Raw genomic sequence first — 10159 nt, 5'->3', positions numbered from 1 at the left:
CGATGTCAGCAAGATCAAAGATTGGAACTGGGGGGCTTACGTACTGAAAAATTTGCTCCAAGCAGTGAAGAAGTTCAAAAATGATGTTTCAAAGAGGAACCCAACGATACATATAGTCGGATGCCATCTGTTCTTGCAGGCACGTATATCTGTTTTTGTTTGTTTCATGCATTTTCTCATACATGAGTCACGAGTAAACATTTTTATCATGCATTTTCTCATGTCTGTTTTTGTTTCTGACCACATTTTTCTGCTGCAACCAGGTTTTTATCCTCGACAGATTAGAGCTCGGTGTACTGAACAAGCCAGAAGGAGTGACACCAAGGATAAGCCTGTACGACTATGAGTCAATGAAAAAGATGGTTGAGCAAATCCCGGTTAACATCGCTGGTGGAGAAGTCACTTTCAGTGGCGGCAAGGTATTTTGTTGAAGATGGGTTTCATTTTTGCAACGGCATACACACCCAACACAACAAATGTGTGTTCCTTTTCACCCTGTCATACTCATCATTCTTTTCAAAAAACAGGTCAGGAGTGGTACGATCTTCGGGGGGCTCGAGTCAGCTGGGAATCATACCCTTACAGAAAAAATGGCTAGGCCTGCTATTGCCACCAAAAGAGCAACCAATCCATGCTCACCAATGCTACGATCTTCTTACACGAGAAATGGCCCATAGGAATTTTCGAATTACATACGCTCGCGGTACCCTACCATAGTAAGAATTCCGATAGACATTTTTTGTGTCTTGTGTGAGTTTTTTTTCTAACACGAAGCCGGCGCCCTTCAAGTACGCGGATCAATAACTTTTGTTTTTCATGTTTGCACTAAATAATACAGTCAGCTCAGAAGCTTGGCATACTTCTACGGGAACAAAATGCACGCGGCTTAGCAAACATATCGGAAATGAGGCAAGCGTTCCAATCGAACATGTTCACCTTCACTGACAAGCTAATGGCGTGCCTCGGAGAAATGTGTACATGCTGTAAGGCACATGGACGGAAAATGTGTATCCTGAAGAGTGAAGAGACAACCATCCACGCCGTGCCTCCCACTCCATCAACTGATCAGCTAAGCACCCCACTAGTCAGCAAGATTGGACCACGCCTTCCAGCCCCAGGGCTGCATGAAGGTGTGTTTTTTTCACACCCTTTGCCTTATCACCACCGCAACAATTTTTCCGTCTGCACAACCCTGACTTTGCTTACACATTTTTTACAGGTGCGTTGTCTGCCAGTAGTTCAATTTCGAGGAAAAGGGATGGAAGCTTATCATCAAGTATACAATCTGGTCCGTTGAAGAGGCTTTGTTTACCTTCCCCCAATGCAGAAGATGTCCTTGGTCAAAAACAGAAACCAATAGCACATGATTCGACGGTTATGGAGATTGCCAGCAGCATCATGTCAACGTATGACGATCTAACAGCGATCCTTGTCACTTATTATGCTGAGATGCGGCCACCCCCCACGGCGATTTTGTTTGGTGCAACAATAGACGGGGCACCTGTGAAGATTGACCTTGCACAGAGCAACTTTGGGAGGGACCCATGGGTTGCCGGTTCTGTCCCCCCGCCACCCCCAGAAAACGCGCTTAGGGCTATACGAGACTGGATGTCAGCAGCCTCCATGGCGAATTTGCAGAGGCAAGTTAAACATTAACGCAAGACATCAATTATTCTGTCGCCCCTCCACATTTTTACTTGGTATATCCTAACCACATGTGTTTTTTGAATGCTCCAATAGGAATTGGATTGTACATCTTAAACCAAGGTTAATATCAATCGAAGGGTTTGAAATTCAGTGACAACTTGCATCTGGAGCACCAATGTCACATGAGTTGTGTACTGCTATATTTCGGAGGCTTGCCCAACTGGATCAGTCTTGCTCCAAGGACACGCCCGGTAACATCTGGAGGAAGTACATAGAGCCTGACTTTGCTGTGAGACCCCTACCAGCCTTGCACTTAACCGTGCATATTACCTTTCCATATTTGCATAGTTCATCATATAAAATTGACCCATTTGTTCTCATGATCGTAGACAACTGTTTTGTCAAACGCCGATCCATTGACTGTTCAATCTATCCGCACGGGTTTCCAAGAAGGAACAGGTGTTTGCAACCCGGCTTCGTGCATAATGGTACGACACAAATTTTCATCAGCTGGCCCATGGCATTTTTTGAAGATTGAACATAAGTAACCAAATTTTTATTGTGCAGTGGTTTATCCCAGCTATACTCCCAGACGGATGGGCTGTCTACCTGTTTGATATGATGCGGAAATGCATCATCGTGTTAGACCCAACAGTTGGACCTTTTGGTTATAGCAATCGGCGGGTCAGCATGCATGAGTTTGTAAGCAACAAACTTCATGCTGCCCTGTTTAACTGTCTACATAATTTCTTCAGCTCTTGGCATTGCGACTCCACTAACTGGGGTCGCACATTTCCTATCATAATGCGGGAAAAAAATAAACAAGTATGTTTTACTTTACACTATGGCCGCTTTTTTCCATCTTGTTTTTCATGTCTCCATTTTTCCTAATGATCGCCTCGCCAATCTTCCCAATTCCCAGAGATGAAACTGGCTTGGGGGCTACGTTCTTTGCAAGGAATTACGATGGTGACAGGCTACAAATCCCATTGACCAAAGTAAATATTTGCCCACGACACGGAAGCCATGTACTCCTTTTCAATTATCTGTGCTAATACATTTCTGCTCCTTCCAGGATACATTGGAATCACACGGCAACCTCATGCTTTACGAGCTGATGCGGATGCAAGGGAACCAAACAAAGGCGGCACACGATTCACTCGAAGCAATCAAAGGAACGTTCCTTGTTCTGTAGGGCAGTTTGGAGGACGAGCAGATGTTCAAACGAGCAACAAATCATGTTACCATTTCCTTTTTGCTCAAGGACATCTCTGTGACACATTTGTACTGCATGAGAATTCGAGCATTACACTATTTCATCTCACGTAGCTAGATAAAGCATCACAAAACTCATCACAAACTGATGAGTTTTGCTGCGTGGTTGCTTCCAACTAATCTGCATCTACATGCAGAACACCTTGTACACAAGTGCTAGCACAAGAATGCACACAACAACATTCATCACATATCCAGCGCGGTGGCTGCCAAGGTTTGGCTCTGGGACTTGCTGTGCAACCTCCTGCCTGCTTTCTTGGAGATGTTGCATCGCCCTCGCTTCCGAACGGAGCTCTTCATTCATTCGTTCCAGCAGACGCACCTTGTCACGCAGATCTATCAGCAGTTGTTTCAGGTATTCATCTTCAATAGGATCATCGTGCCAATCAAAGAACTCGCACCCCCCATCTGCAAGAACATTTGCCACGAGACAAGCTTACAGGCCAAAACTCAAGTACCAATACTAAAGGAAAATGGAGGTTTCGAAATACTAACCCTTGCCCTGGCGCACGTGTAGTACCTCCTCCCTGGATTGTCGTCGCTCCAGGAAATCCACATGGCCGCTTTCGGCTTAAGCTTACACCTGCAAGGCACCAGGGATGTCCTCTTCTCCTGGAAACTCTCCTCCGCCTCTCTGTCAAATTGCAGTTTCTGAAACTGCTTAAGAAATAGATGCATTGAGCACCCTGGCGGCACGTAACCTTCCAACGGATGGTTGGCGCTCTCGCTCCGTTGAGTGCTTGTCATCCTGGCACAGAACACCCCTCTAAAGTACGGCTTCGCCCATTTATGCCTGACCTCATATATTTGCGTCAAGAAAGGATGTTTCTTCAAAGAGTATTTCTCCAACATCTGTCTCCAGCCCTCCTCAAACTCTTCTTCCGTGATCATGTGATGGACAAGCTTGTGAAATTCCAGTTTGAATTCGCTGTTCTTGCTCCAAAGAACACCCATGGACTCCTTAGCTTTTTTCAAAACGTGCCATTTGCACCAACGGTGGACGGTATTGGGCAGCTCTGCTTCGATTGCCAGCTCCATGGAGCGTGCCTGATCTGCATTTGTAACCCAACAAACCAAAACAGGGAAAGGATCAGACAATCATAACTGTACAATGAAATAATGGCATGATTAATGCTGATATGGAAACATAACTCAGTTTCCGGCACACCAACCTGTAAGTATTGTCTGCGGGTGTTTCCCACCCACCATACGGACAAACTCCCTGAAGATCCACTTGAATGTTTCCTCTTTCTCGTCTCTCATCATCGCTCCCCCGAAAATTATGCTCTGGAAGTGGTTGTTGACGCCGACAAAGAGACCAAATGGCATATCATACAAGTTTGTCCTGTAGGTTGTGTCAAATGTTATTGCATCTCCAAAACACCTGTACTGATCGCACCCCTACTAGTAACCCACATAAGTGTCTTTATGCGGCTCTCCTCGTCGACTTGCACGGTATAGTTGAAATCTAGATCATTAGCTTTCATCTCCCCAAGCAGGTTCATAGTCTTGACAGCATCAAAATCCGACTGCTCCTTGTTGAGCTTCTTGCATAATGTCTTCAACGACCTCTTTGTAAAAGGCACATTCTCCGTGACACCAAATAAGCTACCAACAATGCTGAAAACCTTTCCGAGGCCAACATTATTATCCCTGAGCTGTTTCACAAGATCCTTGGTGTATCTATCTATATGCCTATGCGACTTCCAATGCATTTTCTGTCCACATGTAATGGAAAGCAGATGGTGCCCTGCTTTGTGCTCTGATATGTACCAACCGCCATCCTTTGATCGGAGCAGCCTTATCATTGCACTGCAACCACACCTCGAAGAACGGCTGTTCTCCTTCAACGGGGACCCCTGAAAATGAAAAGAAGATGTTTGTCAACCTCAATGAAATGATCGATACTTGGATGCATAATAAGAATGGCTTTTTTTTCATAGACGTACCGCACATGCACAGACAATCTCTTGCATACATCTTGTTCTTTGCACGTTCAGCCTGCTCTTTGCCAGCCGTATACCGAACCCTATTTCCCATGAATATACGTTGTAGAACTCATACGCCTCATCCAGCGAGTCAAACTCCATGCCAATTTTTGGACTGACGACATGCCCTTCACTTTTTTCGGCAAAAGCATGGATAGACAGCTCAAGTGCCATCTTCCTGTCCGGGTTCATGCCCCTCTCATCAGGTACCTTCCCTAGCCTCACTCTGCGACCCGGTAAAATCCACAAGAGTCAGCATACATACTAGCATTAGACACTAAAAAAACATATATCGACAAGGGCCACTCCATGCATAGAGACAAAGCCACGCAATGGAAATGACATACAAAATAGGGCACCGTCTGCCTGCTGCAATAGCAATTTTGCTGTCACCACCATAACCCAGCTCTACGTACGCAAGCCAAACCACACAACCATAATCAGTCCAATTGGTTCCTATCTGCTCTAGCAGGTGTTTACATGTTTACATACACATTCAGCATTTTTCTCTAAAGTTTTTCAGCAGAACATCATAGAACAAGAAAAACAAAACTGTTTTGCCCACATACGCATAGCTACCTGTCCCACTTTTGCCTAATCATAGGACGCCATGTTTAAACTCACCAAGCACATACTTGACTTCTGTCTACCCAACTGCATTCTATACGACACCGTCAGAAAGCATGATATGCAATTCAAAAAATCCACGCTCAAGTCCAGCATAACCTTTTCTACACTTTTTCCAGCCTCCTAAATCCACAAAATAGCCATTTCCTAGAATCCGATGATAGCTGCTCAGGCCCACAAGACCATCCTATAATCCAATCAACACATATATTGCGTGCGCATCCTAGGTTCGTCTCAGTAATCCCTATAATCCAACAAACGAACCAGATAAATGTTCAATCTGAAACCATTGCACCCTGCCTCTCACTACGACTGAGATGAATCAAACAACACGAATCAGAAAAATAACTAATTCATTTGGACTACCAACAAATCTATCACCGGGGTGTACACACAGGCTATGGAAAGCTAAACAGATGCGAAATGGAGCATGATTTGTGGGGGAAAAAGAACGCACCTCCTCGTCCAGCCGCTTGTAGCTTCAGAGCACACCTCGAATCTCTGCCCATCTTTGATCAGCCCTGCTTCTTCGTTCTTCTCGAGCTCTATGGGTGGCGCACTCATGGAATCCTGGGATTCCACCGGGAACACATCAAACTCCAATCCGGCGATGTTGGCTCCAAAGTTACTGCAGTCAAACCTAGCGCCGTCAGCGAATGGATTTGCAAAAAAGAGAAATCCTACCGGGGGGCGGGGCTGGCTAGGGGTAGAGATAACTTGAAGGAACAATAACCTACCCATTAAGCTCCAGACCGTCCGTCGACATCTCGCCGGTGGGGAATCGCCGCCGCAGCGCGCCCGTGTGAAAGAACAGAGCAACCCTGGACGCGAGCTTTGTGTGGAAGAGAGGGTAATGACGAGGAAACACAGACGCGTGGATCTACCTGCTCCACATGTCTTACTGGGCCCATAAACATGTGTTGTTTCGAAAACTCGGTCCTATACCAAATTGTCGGTCCAGGCCGAGGAGTCACCCCACGGGCCGGGGAACACGAACGGTTGATGGGCCGAACAGCATACGCCTATGCGAGCCTACATGTATCACGGACCGTATTTCCCAGACTAGGCCTGCCACACACATGTTGTGAAATGACTGATCCACAATCCCAAAGCCCAAACGAACGACCCAGATTGCGGCCTGCCTGTAGCCCGGCCACCAAAAGCCCTCACTCCATAGATTGCACCATATCTAATAAAGTGCGGTTACGATGTTCGGACACACCATTACGCTATGGTGTTCCAGGTGGCGTGAGTTGTGAAAATATTCCGCATTGTAAATGAAGACCAAACACGTAACTCAAATATTATCCTCCACGATCAGATCGTAGAAACTTTATTTTCTTGTTACGATGATTTTCCACTTCACTCTGAAATTCTTTTGAACTTTTCAAATGTTTCAGACTTATATTTTATCAAGTAGATATACCCATATCTGCTCAAATCATTTGTGAAGGTCAGAAAATAACGATACCCGCTGCGAGCATCAACACTCATCGGACTGCATACATTAGTATGTATTATTTCCAACAAATCTGTTGCTCGCTCCATTGTTCCGGAGAATGGAATTTTAGTCATCTTGCCCATGAGGCATGGTTCGCAAGCATCAAGTGATTCATAATCAAGTGATTCCAAAAGCCCATCAGCATGGAGTTTCTTCATGCGCTTTACACCAATATGACCTAAACGGCAGTGCCACAAATAAGTTGCACTATCATTATTAACTTTGCATCTTTTGGTTTCAATATTATGAATATGTGTATCACTACGATCGAGATCCAATGAACCATTTTCATTGGGTGTATGACCATAGAAGGTTCTATTCATGTAAACAGAACGACAATTATTCTCTAACTTAAATGAATAACCGTATTGCAATAAACATGATCAAATCATATTCATGCTCAACGCAAACACCAAATAACATTTATTTAGGTTTAACACTAATCCCAAAAGTATAGGGAGTGTGCGATGATGATCATATCATTCTTGGAACCACTTCCAACACACATCGTCACTTCACCCTTAACTAGTCTTTGTTCATTCGGCAACTCCCGTTTCGAGTTACTACTTTTAGCAACTGAACTAGTATCAAATACCGAGGGGTTGCTATAAACACTAGTAAAGTACACATCAATAACATGTATATCAAATATACCTATGTTCACTTTGCCATCCTTCTTATCCGCCAATTACTTGGGGTAGTTTCGCTTCCAGTGACCAGTCCCTTTGAAGTAGAAGCACTTAGTCTCAGGCTTAGGTCCAGACTTGGGCTTCTTCAATCGAGCAGCAACTTGCTTGCCATTCTTCTTGAAGTTCCCCTTCTTCCCTTTGCCCCTTTTCTTGAAACTAGTGGTCTTGTCAACCATCAACACTTGATGTTTTTCTTGATTTCTACCTTCGCCGATTTTAGCATCGCGAAGAGCTTGGGAATTGTTTTCGTCATCCCTTGCATACTATAGTTCATCACGAAGTTCTACTAACTTGGTGATGGTGACTAGAGAATTCTGTCAATCACTATTTTATCTGGAAGATTAACTCTATAGCGACCAGACCTCAAACAGTCTGTGCTGCTGTGCATCAGTGTCATCCCTGGATCAGTAATGCTGACACGCACAGTACAAATGGAGGATTTATAACAGAGTGGCGATCACACACTTATTACATTGAGTATCTCAAAAGAGAAATAAGTATGATAAATATGGCTTAAGGCCATCTAATACGATAACAGCGGAAGGCTTGGAAGATAAGTGAGTCCATCAACTCCAACGACATCACTGAGTATAAGACCACGACCTAAGGCACCTTACTCGTCGTCTGAAAAGTCTGCAACATAAAACGTTGCAGCCCGAAAACGGGTCAGCACATGGAATATGCTGGCAATGTAACACATAGAGAGTAATGAACATGATAATGCTATACTACATGCATATGTGGCTGGTAGAAGGCTCTATGGTTACAGTTTTGCGAAAAGCCAAATTTTCCCTACTGCAAAGGAATAATTTTTATTTAACTATCATGGTGGTTGTTAAACATTGAGATGGTTGACAGCATCTCAATCCCAATTAAGTATCATCATTAACCCAACAAGATTAATTAAAGTAACATGATGAGATACACATGATAATCCAGGAACTAGATACTCAAGATGTCCATAACAGGGGACACGACTAATCATGATTAGTTTGTACACTCTGCAGAGGTTTGCGCACTTTTCCCCACAAGACTCGATCGCCTCCGCTTGATTCTCGCACTACATGGTGTTTTAGAAATGGATGACCGAGACACAGTCTTTCAGAAACAATAACTCTTTACTCCGGGTGGACAGTTACACCTACTTTCCCCTACATCTGCTAGCCCACCTCTTCAAGAGATCATGTAACCTACTCAACTATGCTAGAGCCCATAATAGCTTGTGGCTGCACACGGAAGTTTCTAGCATGAATAATCTGATGATCCCTTTGAGCCTGGGTGGCGGTCCTTATAAAAACAGGCAACACTGGGTTCTCCAGGTGCCTCAATCCACCCAGATGCGAGTTTTAGTTGCCACCTTAAGTAAACCATAAATTAACAATCTCACATCTGTCGTGAATATCTCCCAAACCCAATCCACGTCTACTAGCATAGCATAGCGATATAAGCAAACGTAGAAGTAACTCCCAAGGGTTTGATAATAAACAGGGCAATAGGTACTACCTCAACTACATCCCAATACCCACAATTTAATTAGATCCTAACCATGCAATGTTTGAGGGTTGGTCTAATGCAATAAAACTGGGTAGTAAAAGAGGTATGATCAACGTGTTACTTGCCTTGCTGATGATCCGTGAAACTTAGCGATTCGAAGTAGCAAGCGGCGCACTCCGGGTACTCTATCGCAAACAAAAAAGCATACAATAAGAACTCATCAAATACACAGGTAAAACTCAAATAACGATCTAACCAGAAATTTCAACTTAAGAACTCCGGTTTGCAAAAAGAATCAAATCAAACGAAGCAACGAAAGTCAAATGGCGTAAGAAACAAGCTTCAATTACTAATCTGGATCTAGGTCAAATTTTACAGTAAAAAAAACTTGTTTGAGTGGGTTAAACGGAAAGAGAATTTCGAGACAAAACTCTAGGCGCTTGAATCACCTGATTCCGATAAACGAGCGAAAAGATAAACGAATACGAAAATCTGATCAGAAATCGCGATCTGGAATAATCGCGGAAAATCCGACGAAAAAGAAAACTGACGAACAGTTAAACGAACGGACGTTCGTTAACAGTGTCTAATCGACGAACACGTTCGTTAAAATGAACGTGTCGGTGAACGTTCCCTAATTAAATAAACCAAAAAAATAAACCGATATATATATATATATAACTAGGGTTTCAAAAAAAATAAACCGGGATGGTTTAAAAAAACGGACGGCAAACGGCGGCGGCTCCGGCTAACCTCCGGCGAGGCTCGGGACGGGGCTCCGGCGGGTCGGGCGAGGGCGGCGAGGGCTGCGGGCGTCGAAGGGCGACGGGGCGGCGGCGTACGGCGTCGGGGCGGCGAGCTCCTCGGGCGGCGGCATCGAGCTCCGGCGTCGGCGGCTCCTCGGGCGGCGGCGGCTTCGGATCGGGGCGGGGACGGGG

At 44.6% G+C, this 10159-nt stretch overlaps 1 protein-coding gene and 1 long non-coding RNA gene across 2 annotated transcripts; one reads left to right on the top strand and one right to left on the bottom strand.

Moving 5' to 3' along the window:
- Window positions 1–1768: 1768 nt before the first annotated feature.
- LOC120976204 (uncharacterized) lies at window positions 1769–2996 on the top strand. The gene is made up of 4 exons (XR_012181050.1): window positions 1769–1936; window positions 2037–2472; window positions 2570–2645; window positions 2723–2996. It is a non-coding gene; the product is annotated as an uncharacterized lncRNA (long non-coding RNA).
- A 53-nt stretch (window positions 2997–3049) lies between these two features.
- LOC109770002 (protein FAR1-RELATED SEQUENCE 5-like) lies at window positions 3050–5102 on the bottom strand. Its single transcript, XM_073495588.1, has 6 exons — window positions 4901–5102; window positions 4696–4781; window positions 4339–4640; window positions 4095–4267; window positions 3504–3974; window positions 3050–3330 (listed from the first exon to the last, which is right to left on the bottom strand). The coding sequence occupies exons 1-6, from the start codon at window positions 5100–5102 to the stop codon at window positions 3050–3052; spliced, it is 1515 nt and encodes a 504-aa protein (XP_073351689.1).
- Between the last annotated feature and the right edge of the window lie 5057 nt (window positions 5103–10159).

The sequence above is a fragment of the Aegilops tauschii genome, chromosome 3 (genome assembly GCF_002575655.3).
Source record: "Aegilops tauschii subsp. strangulata cultivar AL8/78 chromosome 3, Aet v6.0, whole genome shotgun sequence".
Lineage (NCBI taxonomy): Eukaryota > Viridiplantae > Streptophyta > Magnoliopsida > Poales > Poaceae > Aegilops > Aegilops tauschii.
Note: the sequence above shows the minus strand (reverse complement) of the source record. Positions and strands in the feature narration are given on the sequence as shown.

Coding starts and splice junctions, on each gene's coding strand:
- LOC109770002 (XM_073495588.1), bottom strand. CDS start 5,102: ATGAACCCGGACAGGAAGATGGCACTTGAGCTGTCTATCCATGCTTTT. Junction 4,782..4,900: donor GAACGTGCAAAGAACAAGAT/GTATGCAAGAGA, acceptor TTTCATTTTCAG/GGGTCCCCGTTGAAGGAGAA. Junction 3,975..4,094: donor CCCGCAGACAATACTTACAG/GTTGGTGTGCCG, acceptor TTACAAATGCAG/ATCAGGCACGCTCCATGGAG.